Source organism: Acyrthosiphon pisum, chromosome A1, assembly GCF_005508785.2.
Source record: "Acyrthosiphon pisum isolate AL4f chromosome A1, pea_aphid_22Mar2018_4r6ur, whole genome shotgun sequence".
In the NCBI taxonomy this organism is placed as follows: Eukaryota; Metazoa; Arthropoda; class Insecta; order Hemiptera; family Aphididae; genus Acyrthosiphon; species Acyrthosiphon pisum.
This window is the reverse complement of record NC_042494.1, coordinates 127,344,751-127,366,659: the sequence shown is the minus strand read 5'-3', so window position 1 is coordinate 127,366,659 and position 21,909 is coordinate 127,344,751. Positions and strand designations below refer to the sequence as shown.

The following is a 21,909-nucleotide window of genomic DNA, read 5'->3' as shown; positions in this document are numbered from 1 at the left end:
CACCCGACAGTAATTATTACACTGACGTTTATGTCCCGAAGGCGAGTTCGCGCTAATCCTCGGTCCATGCGCCCTAATTACAATCTGCGTTTATCCCAAATCCGTAGAAAAAAATAAAGGCAACAATTATTTTAATAAGCCATCAGAGTGTATATTTGCAGACGCTGAAGTTTTGACACGAGTCTCAGAAGAGAACCGGGACGGTTCAAATGCCCCGGGACTCGGCTTAAAAGCGGTAACCATGCGTTCGAACCGACGGCAAAAAGGAATCTCGGTATATAATAACGAAACAACTTGTTAGAGGTGGTATGTAAATGTGTTTATATGCCTTCTTTCGAGTTGAAAAAATAAATAGATACAAAATCATAAATGCTCGAGGTTTTATACGAGTCTCGTAGAATAGATAGGTAGGTAAAATAAATAGTTTTAATTATTAATAATAATATATTTCCGATATTTTAACTTGAAAAAAACAATTATTTACTATTTTTAAGTATATAGGTACTTACTGTGTTTGAAAAGTATAAAAAAGTTAATATACATATTATGTGATTATTGCAGTTATCACGAATATAAGTACTTCCAATGCACTATTAGGTTTAGCTATTCTGTATTATTGAAACATTGACGGGACTTAAAAAAAAAGATAGATTTTACATAGAAATTTTACGAACAAAAGAATAGGCGCATAATGCATGCGCGAGTATAACATAATAGATAATAAACTGTCTTTATAGTTTATATGAGTGCATCGTAAACACTTTCGTTAAAACTGGGATTCAAATATAGCGTATTAAATTGCACTAAAAAATGTTTACGTCGATTACTCATTATAATTCGTGTATTTAAATTTATGTTAAACGCTCTGTATAAGCTATATCACAACTTTGTTTAAAACATATTCGATTCAATCGAATCGAAATGTGTGGTATTTTATAAAACATGTTTTGGAGAAAAATTAGTTTAATTTAAATTTTGACTGTGTATAATTTTACGTACATGTTAGTTCGACGTATTAACGAGACTATCGGAAAACCACCTCGGACATAATATTATTCTATTATATTATTATGCGTTGCTGTGAGATATAATTCTTTTCGTCGTGTCGTGGTGCGATGGTTGGGCGACCGGTCGTTCTCGTTTTTAATTAATCGCGTGCATCATACGCACGCCAGTCGAATTTCTAAACCGTTGTTGTCCGGACGAAATAATCGAGGAGAAGTGATAGAAACGGTTCGGTTATTTTTTCACCCGATTTTATTTCCCCACTGCGTATTTTCATAATATACGTACAGGTACCAACACACTACCGGGACATAACCACGTGCGCCTCCGTCGTTGGTGGTCGTACGCAATTTGGCATGTTATTATGCGACGTATACGGTGGCAAAATTCAATCCTTCCGCTTGAACACTAATGCCCGGCTGCAGACGGGTATAATAATAATAATAATCCAAAGTCTAAACCAAACACGACAATTATAATCGTCTAGGTTTATGTTATATATTTATGGGACCTACGTCTGCACAGTGGCAGGAAAACGAATCGTTTGAAAAAATAACGCTTGCCGCAGCCGCTATCAATGCAATACGATAGGCGCACGTTATCGTGTATTAAAACATTCGAAGAGTAAAAAAAAATTTTTTAATAAATAAATAAAACGTTAGTATATAATATAATATAATAATATTATAGATTGGTCGTATACATAATATACGCGTATCCCCCGAGACGTCGGGACCTCCCGCCGCTACACCTATATACATAATACATATACATGTATATTTTACGCATAATATGATATTATTATAATATTATATATCGACGAGACTGCGGGGTGCATATTATATTATATACCTATATTACCTTCCTATATTATGTTTATAATTTCGTGTGCAAGAACATTACGCTGTGTCTGCTGGAGGATCTGTAAACGTATTGCAGCAGCAACCCCGTTAATCCATTAGTTTATTATGATGTATATATATATTATGTATGCGCCGAGGCATTGTATAATATTATATAGCGCCGCCGTGGTAGCATTAACGCGTGTTGATTTCAAATCGGTGCGGGTGAACTTGCTGCGCAGGTTTTGCGTTCCCGCATTTAAGCCGGTAAAATTCTCAACAATTTTTTCGTCGTGTGACGTATATTACAGGTAAGTATGTCGCACACTATAGAGGCATATCGCGTAATATGTGCTGGAAAATTCGCTGCACTTATAATTAGTACTATACCGTTCAGTCGATCGAAAATATACCAACCGTAACGATACTGTACGTCTGAAGTTGTAGTCTTTGGACCGATGTAGGTACACTGATTTTGTAGTGCGATCGCGAGTTTTGAAAACGTTTCGTGAGAGGCGCCGTGGACGCTATATATTATGGTTTATCGTGAAAACTTTGTAGTTTCATTTTTTATCCTCGCACTCACCACCAGCTGCAGCTGCTAATTGTACAAAAACAGTTGTACTGCATGTTATGCAATACGCAATCATATATACTTATGATAATTGTATATAGACGTATACGCTTCATACATATTATATGACTATAATATCTTAATGAAAATGTATTATGGTAATATATTGTTTGTGATATAAATGTTTTCTGCAGTTATATCTGCCGGTAAGCGCAGGCCGGTACAGCGGTGTGTATTAGTGCAACACACACAAGTATAAAATATGACTTCGTGGTGTAATCTAAATTATGAGTAATAATAATATGCTCGTCACTCGGAAACCATGGCGGAAATGGATACTCCATAAAAATCTACATACACATCTAAGCATTTGAAAATATAGGTACTACACTTGAAAATTCAAAACAATCAGTATATACTATTAAGCACTGATCAATAATTAACAATAAAATGGGGATACACGTGCTCTATGATTCAGCCTGTATATGCCAATTACTGCAGGGATAACGGGTACCTACGATATTATGAAGAAATTATGTGGCGGCAAACATTTGATAACGAAGAAATTCGGAACGCCCGTTTGCTAAACGAAGCTGTACCTAAACATTTGAAAACGTTGCAAACGCCGTGATCCAGCGTTTGGTCTGTTTAGTTCTATTAACCAGAACCGTGCTTAACATTGTTTAAACATTTTCCGATCGTTATTACTACCTATTCATTGTGTTACTATCACAATTTACTTTTTATGTCATACGCCACGACCACGGTTAAACAAAATACCTAACTAAGCCAAGTGCTCTCAAATTTCTACCTTTTAAACGTTTCAAACGTTGGCGTTTGTTCTGCAAAACGTTTTCCGCTACAGAATTTCCTCAATGTAATCGGCGCGACGTTCGGTATACCATTAGAGCTTGATAAGGCATATATAGCGGTAACGGTGATCGAACCGCACACACACACACACACACACACATTTATATTTATATATATATGTGACCAACTCACTGTAATAATATGTAATAAACCCGTTGGTCCGGGTGTCACATAGGTGCCAGTAAGCCTATAACTAATTGCTGAATTCGAGGAGCACGCGTATATAATATGTATAAATATGCGCGTCCATGAATTACAATCAAGTCGACCATAGTTTTCTACCCTCACCACCGTCATCGTTCCGTTTCCCCCTGTAAATATTATGTAGATCGACTTGAGACCGCCATCACTTGATTACAAACCGGTTGCTTTGATAGTTTTCTTTTAATAACGTAATGATAAACACACGCGCTTATTATTACATAGGTGTACGATAACAATAATACTAATAAAATATATAGTACCCATACGATAAATCCGTGGAGGTTTTTATTTTTCAGTTTATATACGTGACTGTATCGCGATGCTGCAGGGATACCGTTATAATACACGGAAAAAAATACGCATAGATATACGTATAACAATATTATATTAATAATATGAAGCCATGAAGGCATCATACTATATTATAGTGCTGCAGTATAATTTTTCCTAATTTTTTTATTTTTAGTTTTCTCGTCACACGTCCGCTCGCGGGAAAGCGTCAATTCGTATATTATGTTTACGTTCAGTTCGTCGGAGATGTTCTTTTTTGGAAACCGTATATGCAAATGAGCGCGGTCGGGCAGTGTGTACCTTTATATATAAGTGTGGCGTGTGTGTGTGTGTGTGTGTGTGTGTGTGTGTATACGCAAACAGAAAACCTGCGGCGGCGCGTGTGTTTGCCTACTAAAAGCATTCCGTGCCACGGCGGTCCATTAGTAACGGTCAAAAACGTCCGAAGGAATCGTATGCGCGTGCGTGAGTGTGCGTGTGCGCGTGCGCGCACTCATTGTACACAGGAACCGAAGCCGCACTCATTACTGTAATTAACAAAAATAAAAACCAAAAGAGGAGGCCGACGGAGTTGGCCGGAGAGAAAAATATTAAAAGAAACGTCAACATACAACTGCTGCTACGGTATTCCTCGCCTCTGCCAGGCGATCGCTTCTCGAGATTCGGCGCGCAAGTCGATCGGCAGAGTCACCGCCGCCGTCAGCAGCCGTCCAGTCATTATTCATGTTATTATAATATATTATTATATACCGCACATCAGCCGCTGTTAAGTCTACGGCTAAATCTACCGTGTGCGTACAGTGTAATGTTAAGAAGAAGAGGAAGAATGAATGAATGATGATGAATCGGAAATAATCGTGCTCGCGCGCTTGTGGTAAGACCACGACAAAGGCACGCGTTGTTATTAATTCTCCGATGCAGCGCAATAATATTGAGGGCTCTAAGTTCGTTTGTGGCCGCCGGTCGGTCTGCGACAAGTTTACGAAAACCCCGGCACCGATTTCGGAAACTATACTCAATAATTTTTTCTTCATCGTTATATGTAACTATTACTACTATTACAACTTAAAGTATCGTTTACTTTCGTTATTATACTTTTAAAGTATAAACTCGTTCATATTTTTATATTCGTGTAGAAATTTTCCAAGCGACAATCAATAATTAATAGTTGTTCTGCACGCGAATTCCGTTCATATTATTTTGCAATAAAAATTATATTATATTATTGTTTAAACTGTATAATATAATATAATATAGTACACGTATTACGTTATATAGATTTTTTTCATTTGAACCTGTCAGTCCGTTGTTGTTGTATAGGTATATATTTCAAATTATGTTTCCGAGTATTTTTTCCTCATTATGTAATTATTTAGTGTAAGTATTATCGTTATTTGTTAATCGTTAATTTGGTTAGGTATAGTTTTACTATCTTATCTAAATCAAATAGGTATATATTATATATATACATTTGATATATGCTTATACTATATTATACCTAAAAAGTTAAGACTATATAGTATTCTAAGTATTGCATATAGGTGCTGATTAAAAAATAGTTTTAATTATTTACGACACATGTGCCTACAACAAAATTAATTTATCGATTTGGTTGACGTAAGAATCGTGACGGTAGTAAAAATAAGTAATAGCATTTGTTATAGGTTATTAGTTATAGGTACCCAGAAAAGTTTAATGTTATTTTTTTTAGCAAATATACTTGAATATGTTATTAGCAAAATCTTCAATATTCTGTAAAACTAAAAGAAGCAATTGTATTATTTTTTTTTTATCTTATAAGTATCCAGAGTATTTTACTTTTTTATCAACTCAAAACTTTTTAATTTTTTTTTTTACTTATAACATTGTATGGTTACCTTATTATTTTGTTAATTAAAATGATTTGTTATAGATATGGTTATTATCCAATGAAACAAAAAATAGACCGAATTCTGAGAAAGTAGTATGAATCTGATATTCTGATTAACGAATTCTTGATTAGTACACATATTATTAGTCAGTATTTTTCTTGTATACATGAATTGATGTTCAGATAAATATTGATACCATAGGATATTAATAGAATTATTATTTAAATTTATATATGTTAACGTTGTTTGAAAAATGTATATATTACAAAAGTATAGGTACTAAATAATAAAATGAGAAATTAAAAAACCTACATTTTTTAATAGACAAAACGTGTACATTTTAAATATGCAAATCAAGGAATTTAATGTAAGATTTTAAATTGCTATTGTGAAAATATCTAAAGTAAAACGATCTGTAAATTCGCAATCGACCCAAACTTTGGAAGTATATTATAGTCGAATAGTGCTAACCTGTCGGCACAGAATGTATCTTAACGTTCGATTTCTATGACGATGACATTTATACACTAATTATACATTTATACGTACAAAAATTATTGTTTATTTATTTTTATTTTACCTAATTAATTAGTTATTTGTATACGATATTGGTTATACTTATGCCAAAATTATTACATGATTGATACGTATATAAGGCGCACTAGGTCTAGTTATAGGAAATCAATTCAAAATAAAAGCAAATCGAAAAATCCTATCATGAAACACTATACAGTGTTAGATATATTAGCTAGGTATGTGTAGCTAAATATTATGCTCTTGGTTTCATAATCGAAACGACTGTTGGATGTAATGCATTCAGGAAAATCGTTTATCATCGTTAAATACTCGAGAAGTTTATAATATATATTAGCTCTTTGATACTCATTATCAATCGGCGGCGAGGTCGGTGTATGGAACGCAAACTACAAAATATAATTATTGCGTCGTGTTTCGTGTGTGCACTAGACACTCGGGTGCTAGCACATACACGCGTGCGAGTCGGCACGCACGCGCACTCGGGACGGCCACACATGTGACTATAATATAAATCAACACCTCTCGGGTACCTATATCAGCGGATGGTATGCCTAAGTCATATTATTATCATAGACACTCCGGAACCCGAGACTTGCGTATTGTTGCATTGCACAGCTCGGTCGGTCGGTTTATCGTTGTATAAAATTTGCCGAAATCTCTTGACCTCTTGACACTGGGCCGCGATAAAAATAAAAATAAATTATAAAAAACCGTGTTAATTAGTAGCAATAACAATTTGAACGAAACGCGTTTCGTTGTAACACGAGAACCGGAACGAAGTTTTGTTTTTTAATTACATATTATTTATCAATTTATAAACCTATTATTATAGATATATGAGTTAAACAAATTATTGGAGAATAAACGTTATTGGTATATACAGCTGGATTATAACGGAATGTGTACGGTTTATAATAGGTACCTACCTATATGTAACACATACGTACATATATTATTATATTATTATGTAAAAATACATTCATCTAAATACACATTATACAATTAAATATATATATTATTTAAATTATTTCTATTATATAATATATTATACACACGCGGATATAAGTTCTGCGGTTTCAAAAGTGTACTATATTATACGAAAAGGTTTTTTATTTAATATATATCTATTTACCTACCTATAACTTTTCATTTGTAATTCATAATATTAATTCATATTGTGGATTATGGTTTATAAATACCCCGCCGAAATCTTTTACACCTGTGCGCGTTATGCAGGTTCAACATCCGAAGTCATTCCCGTTGGTTTTTGTATTCATATATAGGTATATTACACGCCGCTCATGTAAACTTGAAAATATATTGCTATACTATGTTTTCAATTTTTTTTCTTTCCCAAGTCGCGTGAGCTGTCAAGTTGTATATATATATAAGTACGCCCACCGCACTACGCTGTTACTGCAGTGTTATTCTCATTGTTTGTGAACAACAAGTGGGTTTTTGGCGAAAACCATCGTATAAATCATTTCGTAAATCTGCCCGAACACGTGTATACCTAACCTATACCTAGGTATATTATACGCCGTCCGGATGTAAACGTCAATGTCGCCCGAGGCTTCAGCTGGTCTGCCCGTGTGCAAGAAGATCGTTATCGTCGGTCCATTCAGCTCCACAGCGCGGCCAATAATATTATATATTATTATGCGTATACCTATCCATTTATATGCTCGTATATAACAATATATTTTAGGTACATATATATATTATAATATTCTATAATGTGCTATTAATCAGCATTATATAGACAAACATACGGCGTGTTAACCTATTTATTTTTTTCGTAGAATTTTTTCTCTGCTCTTGTTCCGTTTTACAAAAACATATTTGTATAATATATTATTATATTGCACGGGTACATCGCGGGTCACGTTAGATTATGCAGAAAACGTTACGTCAATGGTCAATATTATATATTATTATTTATCTTTTAAAAAACACAATTTCCAACCTCACGTATTATATTTATTAAATATTCATGCAATATCTTCGCCGTATAAAAAAATGTTGTTAAATTTAACTAATAGTGCTAGGTAGGTATATGCAAATTCGCACACGCAGTATTACAGTAGCTATATACTGCATGGGTGAATTAATTTTGCACGAACAACTTGAGTATACCTATACATTTGTCATAATTCAATTTAAATATTTAAATTTACAAATTATGAGCTTGTAAGTTGTAATGTATACCTAATGTGTTGTAATTTTATAGTATAGAAGTTGGGCGATGTTTGGTTATCGCAGATGTTACACTGTTATAAGATGGATTTAAATTTCAAAAATGTTAAAGTGTTTAACGTTTAACAAACATAAGCCATTGCTAATATATTTCGATACGTCAAAAATACACGTGACAATATAATTAAGTAGGTACTTACATATATGTAATACAACCTACTGGTACATCAATATTTTAATAATATATTCACGTTTTCGACTGTCTGAAATGTCAATATGTGTCTAAGTATATTTATTCGTCGTATAATATATAATATATTTTTTTTTTTAATTCCATCGATGAGAATAAGTTAATAATTTCGATTATTATCGTTGTCACTGCAGAAATGTATGAAAACAGTGTTCTTTTCGGACTCAATAACAAGTTAAAAGCTATCGCTTATATAATAATAATGTGTACGAATGAGCCAATATAATATACTACATACGAGATGGTCGCGGACGACAAAAATATTATAATTGACTATCGCTGTGTGTTTTCGCTTGTCACTCCTTCTGACCACGCATGATTGACAGTCGTCCTTGCAAACCGACGAAGACCGCGATATTCTCCAGATGCGAGTTTCATAATATTCTGTTACGTAGGTACCAACAAACATCAAATGGCCTATTACGGGCGCACGCTCAAGTGACCTTTGACGTCCGTCCCGATGGTAATTAACTCAAGTGGATTGCATTCGAAAGAAAAGTAATATAGAAACAAACAATTGATTGAAAACATCCGGTTTCCATGATTGCTACGAACAATATTGTCCTCGTGTTTGTAAATAATATAAAAAGTCCGCAGCGACCTTATTATACATAATGTACATCGCTACAAGTCTTACCTTTGCGTTTTCCACAGTTCCGATGAACGAGTGTCTTACATTGGAAAAACTGTGGTCCCATATAATATTATATAACAATATAGGATTGAAATTCCTCAAAATATCATTGTACACTGCACAAAGAGCCAACGGCTCAGTTATTCCGCGTTATGATATAATATTAGGGTGACAGGGTGGAGGAATGCGGACACGACTTAGCCCAAACTTTACCAATAGGAATAATATTGGCCTTATTATATTGCACAACTAGACCGACAGATATAATATATCTGTTGTATGCCTATATATTATATAGGTATACGTCATATTATAAGAGCATGTACAGCATATGTACCATAATACTATAGGTATATTATCATAAGTTTACATCGTAGGTAGGTACCTACTACTATTATTATTATTATTATTATTATTATTATTATTATTATACGCGATTTAACAGCTGCAACTATAATAACAATGATACTGCTACATTTCATATTAATAATACACACATAGTCCGCCATAACATGAATACCATATATTTTATACCTATACGCGCGCGTTATACTATAATATATTAGTATAAGACGAATATGGTCGGTCATTCGGTGTAAAATGTACAAGGGTGAAGGTACACTGTGTAGTTAACAAGGGTGTTGGCACAGACCTACTTTATAATATACTGTAAGAAATATGTATAATACTATATATATATAAACCAATTATGTTTTTATTCATACGTCATACGGATTTTGGCGTGTGTATACATATTTATATACTCCACTCAACAGTCGATGTTTTATTGAACTCTACTCATGAGCTGTTTTTATAAGTGGACGAATTTGTTGAGAGTATAATGGTTAATATAATTCGTATATATAAATATATATATATCTCGATTAAGAAATTGTATTTATTATAATTGTGTTAAAATTATTATTTAAATACCTAATACCTACTCATCGTTGGGTACATTGATAATTAGTAATAAGTCGTGGCAACAATATTATTGTCCTGATCTAAATATCTTTATTAAAAGCTTTAATAATTTTAATTTTAATATAATATGAGTATGTAATAAAGTATGTATAGATACGACAATCAATATCTTCTGCAATTATGACACTCGAGTTGTACAATAAAAACGGATATCTGTTATTTTTTGTATACATTTTTCTTTATTTCAAACAATAGTTTTGAGATTTTCATAGAGCTAGTTTTTAAACTATAATTTTATGTAATATATTATGTAGGTATTTATTATTTTAGATTACCATAATTTTCAAAGTAAAGCAATTTAATGAAGCACGATTTTCATTGTCAATTTTTTTTTTCAAGTTTTTGAGGGGAATATTAAGATTGGATTATCAGTGAAAGTCTCCTACTACTCGTATATTACTATAAACAATATCAGCTATACATATACGGGAGCTCGTGCAGTTTCATATCATTTATACCTAGGTAATTGAATTCGTATTCCTGATGGTCAATTTAAATGTACCTATACTGACCTAACGACGCAAATTTATTACGATTTGTTAAGTTGTAATACACTCTAGTCACTTATGCCTCATTCGTTTTATATATATATAATATATACGAAACGTTGTCGACTGTCGTATTAATCATATATAATTTAACTTGCAACTTAATATACTCTCTCTATCTTCGAATCATAAATTATATACAGAGAATTTAAGCTAAGACAAATAAGAACATTACATAGTTATACTATTACAATCGTATTTACTATCTCAAGTGGACTATTTGTTTAATTATATAGGTGTCGTTCATAATCGCTATTGTACATTTGTACAGGTCGAAACCTTTTATCTCTTTTAATCAGAAAAATGCTCATTAAAATCAATTAATACAACATAGGCATGTTTAAAAATTAGAACTGTTCTAAAACAATTTTAACAAAGAAAATTATATTTTGTATAAATACCTAATTCACAATATAATTACAAATAGCTATGATACCTATTATATTGTACTTAATTGATTTTTATAAATAATGTCAAAAACCTATAAACATTTAATTGCACTTATTTAACTAAAACGTTTGAAGAATTGAAATTAAAAATAAAGTTTATTATTTTTATCTGTTGTCTGCTCCCAATATTATTTTCAAAGTACTATGGATTATAATAAAACATCATGTCTTTATAACTTAATATACTCGTATGTTAAGTTAAGTAAATATAATAATATATAGGTACACGTGAGAATATGAAATAAAATGTAGTGATCACATATTAGCATAAATACCTATACATTTTTATTTAAACGTCCAAAGAAACGTGTCAAAAACTTCAAAGAGAAAACTTCATGGTGGGAATTAACGGTTATTGTTATAACAGTAATAAAATAAATAGGACTTCTAGGAATCTAAGAAACTTCTGACGTATAGGTAAAACGAAATGATGATATGCAGTACCTAGGTACCTATATAGACGCACATAGTTAAAAGAAGAATAAAAGAAGAGTATTTTAAAAACAAATCATGAACGAGAATAATCAATTTATATAATACCTATATACAAAATGGGTACCTACCTAATATATATATATGACATTGTCTTTAGTGTGTGTATTTATTATGTTTTAGAGAAATTAGCACGGATGTGGTCATTCGTCGTTACGAGCTGTTAAATGATCCATTGTAATACCCTTATTCTTATAACTATAAACATATTATAAATCTGAAATTTATGTGATTCCACGCATCGCCGTATAGTGTAGGTACCTACTCGAGTATAATATAATAGTTGTACGCATGAATATATTAGGATTTCCTAATTAAACGCTTTCAAACACGCAGTAAATAGGCATCGTATATTATAATACCGATGAAAATTAAATAATCCATTGATTAAAATGTGTTCAGTGACAGTTATTACTATTTCACTTTTACCTTACAAGTTCGACAAGTGTTGTACCTCCATACGTATTCTATACCTGTACCTATGTATACATTATGATAATGGTCAATATGCGCTTTCTTTTATCATATTTCATCGCCGCCGCCGTCAGCCAGTCGCGGGCAATGAACATAAAAAAATCATACACTCGAGAACGCATATTGCAATAATATATTATTATATTGTTAAATACTCAAATTGTATATATAATATTGCAGGTATGTGCGTTGTAAAATTCAAAGTGTAAATAGTTGCAACCAGCCGGTAATATAATATTATACATGCTATATTATAATATTATAGCTGACACGCACGCGCGGTCCATTCGTAATTTTGGACGACGGTGCGATACCATAATAATATTAGATCATAATGTTTTAAATTTTAATAATGCATCAATATTATACTATAACGTCAAATTATACACGAATAACATTGTATATAGTGACGATGCGACGGTGTAGGTAACCAATAATTTATTGGCGATAAATATTATATTATTGTGAAGATTATAGTATAATTTCTAATAATAACACGCCGGCAATACTGTTTTTGATTTGAGAACAATCGACAAATCATCTGCATTAATTATTACATTATATTGTGAGTATAATTTAGTATAGGTACATATTATAGAATTATATAAAATAGCTTAATAATATTAATAATATATTAATGTGTAATGCCTAAAAAAGTACCTATAATAAGTATTTATCTAATAATAATGAAACGCAGAAGGACAAAAACGCAATATTATCACACGCACAGCTTTTAAATTAACTTTATTGTTTTTGAAAAAAAAAAAATATAAAACGGAAAGCGTTCAGGAAAACGCGTGTGATTAGCTACCTATTTAAACGGTTTCCGGTCAAATCATATATAACAATTTTAATATTATAATATATGCATTTCCGTAACCAAAAACAAGGTCGAGTTTTTATTTGTTTTGTTTTATGATGATGATAATATAAAGACTGATTATAATATAATATATTATGACTGATTTGTATTTTCGATATATAAGTTACAAATTATATACAGTCGATATTGTAGCACACTAAAAGAATTAATAAAGTTTTTTTTGCTTAATTTTTTCTACATGGTGAAATGGATCGAGGGACGTGCCTACAGTTGTGAAACACAATAAAAATTGTAAAGATACATCAAATTCATTATACCTAATATATAACGGCAAGGGTTCAAGGGAAACGCGTGATTAATTTTTATGACAACCAAAATATATAAAACACCGTTGTCTGTTAATAATAACACATAAATAAACTCTGCAGAAACACGTGTACCTATATTAATCATACACTAATTAAGAACACGACCACTATAATATAATACCATTAAATATAAATACTGCCTTTCTCCCGAACACTAAAACACAATATGTATAGGTAAGTACCTATATACGTATATACATAATATTGTATAACGATGGCGATTTTCAATTTAAATATTTATCAATTTTACTTTTTCGGTAGATAATAATATATATGCGCCTTAAGTATTTTAAAATGTAGGTAAATTATGCGAGAGCACTTACCCGCTTCTCCTCTGCCTTCGCTTCCAGTTTGTCGCATCCATAGAGTAACGTGTTTAGAAACTGCGAACACATAAATTGCAACAAAAATTAATCATGCGTATATATAGACGATATAATATTATATATTATATTATATACATTTCTCGCGTCTAAAATGTATAACATGATCTAGAAGTTGTTACGATAAAAAAAATACACACACACACACACACACACACACACACACACACACACACACACACACACACACACACACACATACATATATATATATATAAGTGTTGGAAAGAAGAATGCGCAAGGAAGCTGTGTTCTCATGTGTGACCGACTTCCTAATAAAGTGGATAATAGAAAATGAAATCGTGTATAAATGTCCATAACTAGAAATATAATATGTTCTATTCGCTATAGGTATATATAATCTCCGTTCACAATCAAAGTTATTGCTTCATGTTCTCTAACTCTGCAGCAGCTTGTATTGTTACCCTGTTCACGACATAAGAGTGAAAGGACCATCAAACTTTCAAATATTCCGTTTAGTATAAAATGTGTATCAGAATGTTTTTTTTTTTTTTTTAATAAAATAGACGATTCAGAGCATACTATTATTAGAGACAATAACTTTGTAATAGTAGGTACTAAGTAGGCCAATATTATACGTAATGCGTTTAAAAGTTTTAAAATGAAATACAGGAAATCGGTGATAAAAACCCGATATTATGTACAATACTGCAAGATGCCTATATACTTACTACTAATTTAAGAGTTTATCGACATTGCTCAGATAATACAATATGATATTATGCACGTAAAATACTTGACGATGCAGTGCTGTATAATGTAGGTACATTGAAATTATTATATCGCGGTAGCAATCATAACGAAAAACAACTATACAGCGTACTATGTTATAATGCTATAGATACATCACTCGAACAATAATATTACAATATTTCAGTTAAAAATAAGAATAGATTTAAATTGTTATTTTTATGAACACCACTACATCGTACATATTATATATAGGTACTTAATAGATAATAAATAGAAAAGCAATAGTTAATATTATTTTAATCAATTTCAAACCATCGGATGATGTTAATAGATGTTTCATTTTTTATTGGATAGATTTTTACCAAAGAAACCTGCGTGGGTGAATGTCAGTGCGTAGGTCCAGTAATAAATTTTCAAACGTCCACTACCATTATACATACATGGCCATAACACATATAATATGATATTGCGGTGGTAAACATTTTAATACATGACATCTCACATCGATGTGCCCGTGTGTATATAGGCGCCATTATATCATATCGTATTTTTTTAATTATTAGTCAATAGATTTTTTTACCCATAGCACTCGGTCAAGGACTAAAACGAGAAGAAAAAACTGTCACGAGATTTAGCAATCTCTATATGCACACGTTTAATTGATATCGAGACATTGACAGTTCAATATTGCATTTGTATGGTTTTTGCCGGTTACGTGCAGTCTTAAAATATATTATATTCTATATGATGTCTATATGTGATACATATTAATATTATGCAATACGAATAAAATATATTCCCAAGATAAATAATAAACACACATAATGTTACCATGATTTGGACTTTGAAAAAAAAAACTTCTTACATTAAAACTGAAATAATTAACTTGAAATGTTTTCCACGGATTAATTCCTGTTCATATATTATGAACGTACATTATATTATTATGCAGTACGTCAAGAACAGTTTTGAATATAATATATATTAAGTAGGTATAATATATTATATTATACCTACTTAATATATCTACCTTATTATAATGGTATAATATTATATGGTGTATATTATATTATAAATGTCTAATTGTATTAGTCATTAGTGTAGCTGTACAATGTACATTGGTATAAAAAATATTATTTAAAGTACGTAAATAATATTATAATCCACCGTATAGTATCAATCCGTTTATACAGCTTATTATTGGTACTTACATACAATTTAAATATCATGAGATCGAATATAAGTGTTTGCATGGTGCGATGATGCGACGACGGTCGTCAGTCGGAGGTGGTAAAATATTATGATATTACGCATGGGTACAGGGTGGTTCTCTAACCACGAACCAGGTAAGCCTCAGGATATCTTGGGAATTGCGAGAAAACAATTTTCGTTTTTACTACCTACACCTACCTATATAGTATTGGAATATCTAATATATAAACAGAAATGTATGATTCCTCATATTTTCTATAAGGTGTTGCGTATCTACTAAATAGTAGCCCTTTCGTAGGTATCATTAAATACTTATCATACGTGCACAGCACACGAGATTTTACGAGATTATAAAAAATATAAACCACAGATTGTACAAACAGTGTATAAAAGGTGGTGGTAAAAGTCAAAACAATATTGTACTAACTTTGAATCAACCAAGGCTGTGGTAAGTAGAACGACTGCCAATTCTCTATATAATAAAGGCGGGAATACGCCTGTATTGGACTGTGATGAAATAGTTATTGGTTAATTTGATGTTTATTGTGATCTAGTAAAACTAGAATTAAAGTTTTAAATTGTAATCAGTATTTGTTAAAATAAAGTTAATGAAATGTATTAATCTAAGTAAAAAATAATGTTTGTTCCAAAATCTAATGAACGCATACATAGACCTATTAATTAAGACCTATGCTATTCAGCTTATCACTGTATTTAGTATTCTCCAAAGACATTTAAAATGCGAGCGTAACGAGCGTTTTTTTTAATGATACGAGAATTACTGTTTGAAAGTTTGGCAACCCTGCACACAGTTCATCTGTTTTGAAAAAATAATATGGACCCCATCCCCCATGAAAAATTCCTAAATACGCCACCGATATCGCACCTATATATATTAATATACATTATTACGATACCTAGACACACACACACACACACACACACACACACACACACACACACACACACACATTACGTGCGCATAATACAACGCACTGTTTATATACATAAGCTCATCACACGTCGCGACGTCCACCGCGGGAAGAGCCCGGAAGCCCGTGGAGTACCTATAATATAGGTATGCGTACGGATATAATATGATGTAGTTATTTAGGTGTATAATTACAGTAATTTGCTCATTGAAAACAATAAATTGCCGCGGAAAGGTGGGATAGATTTTCTCGTCGGGTCTATTAACAGGTATATATACCCATATGGGTATATATAGGTATGCATATATACCGCCGTGTAAACCCTATATATTGCTAACACGAGCGTGTTTTTACGCCTCCCGGACTGTGTACAAAATCTTGTATATAATACTATTACACACACGTATATATGTATAGCATTACATCGGCGGCGGCAGGTCGGTTCCTATATGTATGTGTGTACATATAATAATAATAATAATAATATAATATACCTACACCGGTGTGCAGACGATAAAACCTGATCCGATCGATTACCACCGATAATGTATACCGCCGAGTACCGACACGTATGTACATTTTTTTTTATTATTATTATTTTTGTTACGCGTTTTGTATTTTAATTACTATTATTTTATTGTCCAACCAGTGGTGACTAAATTGTGTTCACGCTTACGTGTAGGTAATCGACACAAGACGCTGTGTAGTACATATAGGTATATATTGTATTGTATATTATACCATTACTATAAACATAAATAATTGTATAACAATAATTAATTATATATTGTAGGTACTCGGTATAATATTATTTAAGACCCGCATAATACACAACTCCATATAGGTACCTAGATTTTGGTATTAGGATTTTTTGATACTATAACTCTGACTACAACCTACTATATAGGCACTCAGTTATGATAATGACCCGGCAACTATAATATATTATATTTTTTTTTATATATATTTTTATTTTATTTTTACACTTTTACATCAGCTAAACTTGGGAAGCTAATGAGTGTGTACATATTTTTGAATTCCTTTTTGATATACGATTTAACCCCACGCAAATTAATTTTTGTTTTTTTAACCATTACAAATATGGAATATTATAATATATAGTAATACTTTCAAAATAATGCGTATTCTGTTAAATTACTATACCTACGTCAATACCATAATATAGTGGATAGGTATAATATAATAATATATTAATTAATATTATTTAATTTGAAGGTACCTATCCTATTTTTAATTTAAATTTTAAAACTTATCTATCAACTAGAATTATGTATAGGTATGTATTATAATAAAATGTTATATATTATTAAATTAAATGAAGAAACGGATCAAAAATGTTCAATATAGGTTTATTACTGCGTCCCTTAATAATATTCTAATTTTTCCATATTAAAGCACAAAGCACTGCATGTCTGCATAAGTGCATAATGCACTTAAGAATACATAGGTACTAGGTACATATATTATATAGGTTATTATAACTGGAATATATTATATGTTTTTAATATTATGTATGATAAAATAATTTTTTCTCCATGTATTATCTATGTAGTACCTATTAAACCAAAGTCACAACTATCAGCGTATACATTTCCGGATTTACATGTAAAATAATAATTTTAACTAAATAAACTATTTTATAGAATGGTTTTATTTTTTCATAAATGTTATCTAGCTGTATCACAGTATTTAATATTTATTGGAAAATGGAAATTCTATTTAACATTTAATACTAAAATTAATAAAAACATTTTTAGACTTTAGAATAAATCAATCTATAGTAGGTATAATTATATATTTTTAAGTTATACAGGTACCTAATACAGTTATGTGGAACAAATATTTTTTAAGGCAGTTGTATACAATTATTCAAGAGATAATAAAAAGAACTGCCTACACAAAAAGTAAGCGTGTGAGCACTGAATAGTAAATTAATTAGGTAGGTACAAATGTACAATATGTCAATAGGTATATGTCTTTGTACATTCAAAATATTGGATACAATTTCGAAAATTTCTGGTAGAATTTTTTAATCATTTTATCATTGCATAATTTAAAAATAAATTCGTTATAATTTATATGTATGGCTACAAAAGCAAAATATTCAAAGAAAAAACATGCCAATATAAACGCATAAAATGCAATGCTTTGCTATATGAATACATAATAAGACAGGAACTTATATACACTATACAATAAATAACAGCTATTATTTTTTTTTATAAGTTTAAGTAATGTAAGGTTCAAACATTTTGTTTATATTATGTGATTTGAATATTTGTAATCAATTTAACTTATTTTATTTGAATGAAACGATTTAAGTAATCATCACGTACTTCAATAAATATCTAAACTTTGAAACTTCGCCAGCTTTAATTAAAGGTTCATACTTTGTATTATTATAGATATGATAATGTATACATTTTACGTTTGTTTAACTATTGAAGATATTATTTTCACTAACACTACCTATATTTAAAAGTAAATAACAAAAAACAGGTAAGGTATCTGGCATATGAACGTTCAAAAGTAAATAAATAATATAGTCGTAGTATAGGACATTTATATATATCATCGTAAATAAAATATTTTAATTTATGTTTTAAACAATAATTGTTAGGTAACGACGTAACGTAGATAGATTTAATTTATTTAACCAATGAATAATATAATATACCTAGGTACTTATATAGGTGCCTAATATAAAAATAGGATGTTATATGTATCATAAAAAATATATTATAAAACAATAAGCAAATAACAAATATTTTTCAAAAAAACGTGAAAGGTACATTTATAAAAATAATTTTGTTAAAATCTGAATATGTTTAACATTTGAAACTATATTACTTAAAAACATTTAATTTTCAATTTAATATATTGATATTTTAAAATATGTTTGAATGTACCTAAGACTATGTAAAACTATACTTATTTTATTTTAGAAAATAGATCGTACAAAAATGCTCGACATCAGACAAACTTATTAAAATCCAGTTTGATGTTAACATAACCAATTATCCATTTATAGATATCAGGTGTAACTGTGTAAGTATTTATAAAGTGTAGGTATACATGGGTACATCATGAAAACGTGACCAAAAGAATGTGTTTCGCAAAATGGAAATTTTACCAGGACTAGTAGGTATATAATATACCTAAGGTAGCAACTATATCAATATTATTGACATCACGACGTACGCGGTATTATGTAAACAGTTTAAACAGATATGGGTACGTATATTACATATTATTGAATTCGTTCTATTGAAAAATAGAAGAACTCAATAATATAGCAACAATTAATAAATTAAAGAAAAAGTCGCTATATATACCGACTTTTTCTATATAATATATTATACGTACCTACCTATTCGCAATAGGCATACCTACTAATGATCAACTACATCATTCTCTCGAGCAGTAACACGAATTCATAGGTATTAAGGTATTATATTATAATATGCAATAGCCCATGTATAGGTACCTAAGTATAAGTACGTCATTTATTTGCGCTTTACCGGTTGATATAGGTACCTGGATAGATAAATCAGACGGAACCACGCTTGTTTTAACGATCTACTATATATACCTATGTACCTATACATATCTCGGTGTAAATCTAAATAAAATCGCGATTCGTCTAGTGGGAAATTGTTTGTAAAACATCACCCGACGGTAGCGTATACCTTCCTATATACCTATGTTATAATAGTCGAGTTGTGTAATAATAGGTAACGCGCAGCAATATAATAGCGACGCGCGTCGGAGGTATTATACGTAATGTGCGCTCGTGACTTACCTGCATTTGCCAATTAAAGTCCAACTGTTCGTTCGCCCAATTATTACCGTTACAAGAGTCGGGAACGATTTGATCTCGGGGCGAACAATTCACCGAGGACAATTCCATGCTACGGACGAAACGACGGAATCCAAAGCGTCTGCTAGCATGTAGGCTGCAGTGCCTTTATATCGCGGATAGGCGTCGAAATAATAACAGGAGAAAATGATAACGAGAATTTTTTTTTTTTCGAAAACGAACGAACCGAAGTGCGTGTACGAGTTAACTGCGAGAGACGCGGAAAAAGCGAAAACAAATGAGATAAAAGAACGTGGAAAAAAATTATATTTCGGCGAAACACGAAAAGAATAAAAAAATAAAACTGCACAATATCGCGAAAAACACGCACGAAAAACCCGCGGACAACGATAACAATTTTATTATTATGATCTTGTCGTCGTCGTTTCCTTATGTATAAAAATTATTATTTTCATTCACCGACGGACAGCTCACGCGGAGTAGTTCGTGTGCCGCGACGGTGGTTTTCGAACTGGTTGCGGCGGCCCCCGTGAACCGGACCGGCGGCGGCCAAAGATGATGTTGTGGGGCATCATGAATGAAATGGGCGTGGCCCCGGCGTATCGGCACACCAGTGGGACAACGCGAACCCCTCCTCTGCGCATTATCGTAGTAAGGTCCGTAATTGATTTGTAATAAAAAAACGAAAATCGTTTACGCGGTATAATAATATTATTATAATAAATAGTATACCGCGGGGCTACCTGTTGTTTCCCCGACGCGCGCTGCAGTTTTTGCCTGTTGATACAATGTGATTTACTGTACTTATAATAATTACGTACGGCAAAATATGCACTGTGGCTCCATAATAATGTGATCGCTGCATCGGTCATCGGGGGCGTACGGGTCGCATGCCGCCACCCGAGTGCTCTAGATTTTAAAAAATATTATAATGAAAATATTACGAGAATGTTATATTCGGAAGCTAATTATTATTATTTTGTTTCAAACCTTGTAATATTATTATGATCCGATAGGAAGGAACGGTGGTACAACGTGAACCCCTCGTCGTGAAGACCGTACGACCGTGCCTAATTGATTTGTAATAAAAAACGAAAATTGTTTACGCGGTATAATAATTATATTACAATAAATAGTATACTGCGAGGCTACCTGTTGTTTCTCGACGTGTACCGGAGCTGCAGCTGCAGTTTTTGCCATTGACTCAGGCACTCAGCGTGATTTACTGCAACTATCTTACTTACAGGAAATGCGCTGTAAAGTTGCTGTAGTAGGCTGTATAGTTCCAAAGTCCACAATAATACAATAATTATCGCTGCATCGGTCATCGGACGTGCAATCCGCTCACCGTCATCCGAACGAGACATTACCTATATTATATTATGATACGAGAACATAATTTTGGAAGTTTA

The 21,909-nt window shown here is 31.6% G+C and overlaps 1 protein-coding gene across 2 annotated transcripts in view; it reads right to left on the bottom strand.

Moving 5' to 3' along the window:
* The window catches only part of LOC100159231 (Krueppel-like factor 4), a 100,685-nt gene extending 79,664 nt beyond the window's left edge, over positions 1-21,021 (bottom strand). Inside the window, exons 1-2 of one of the 2 annotated variants that reach the window (XM_029488282.1) lie at positions 20,480-21,021; positions 13,739-13,798 (exon numbers count right to left, since the gene is read on the bottom strand). In XM_029488282.1, coding sequence (XP_029344142.1) covers positions 13,739-13,798; positions 20,480-20,587 — 168 coding nt within the window. In that variant the 5' untranslated portion in view covers positions 20,588-21,021. The remainder of the gene's footprint in view (positions 1-13,738; positions 13,799-20,479) is intronic. The other variant, XM_001944998.5, reaches the window with a different exon arrangement.
* Between the last annotated feature and the right edge of the window lie 888 nt (positions 21,022-21,909).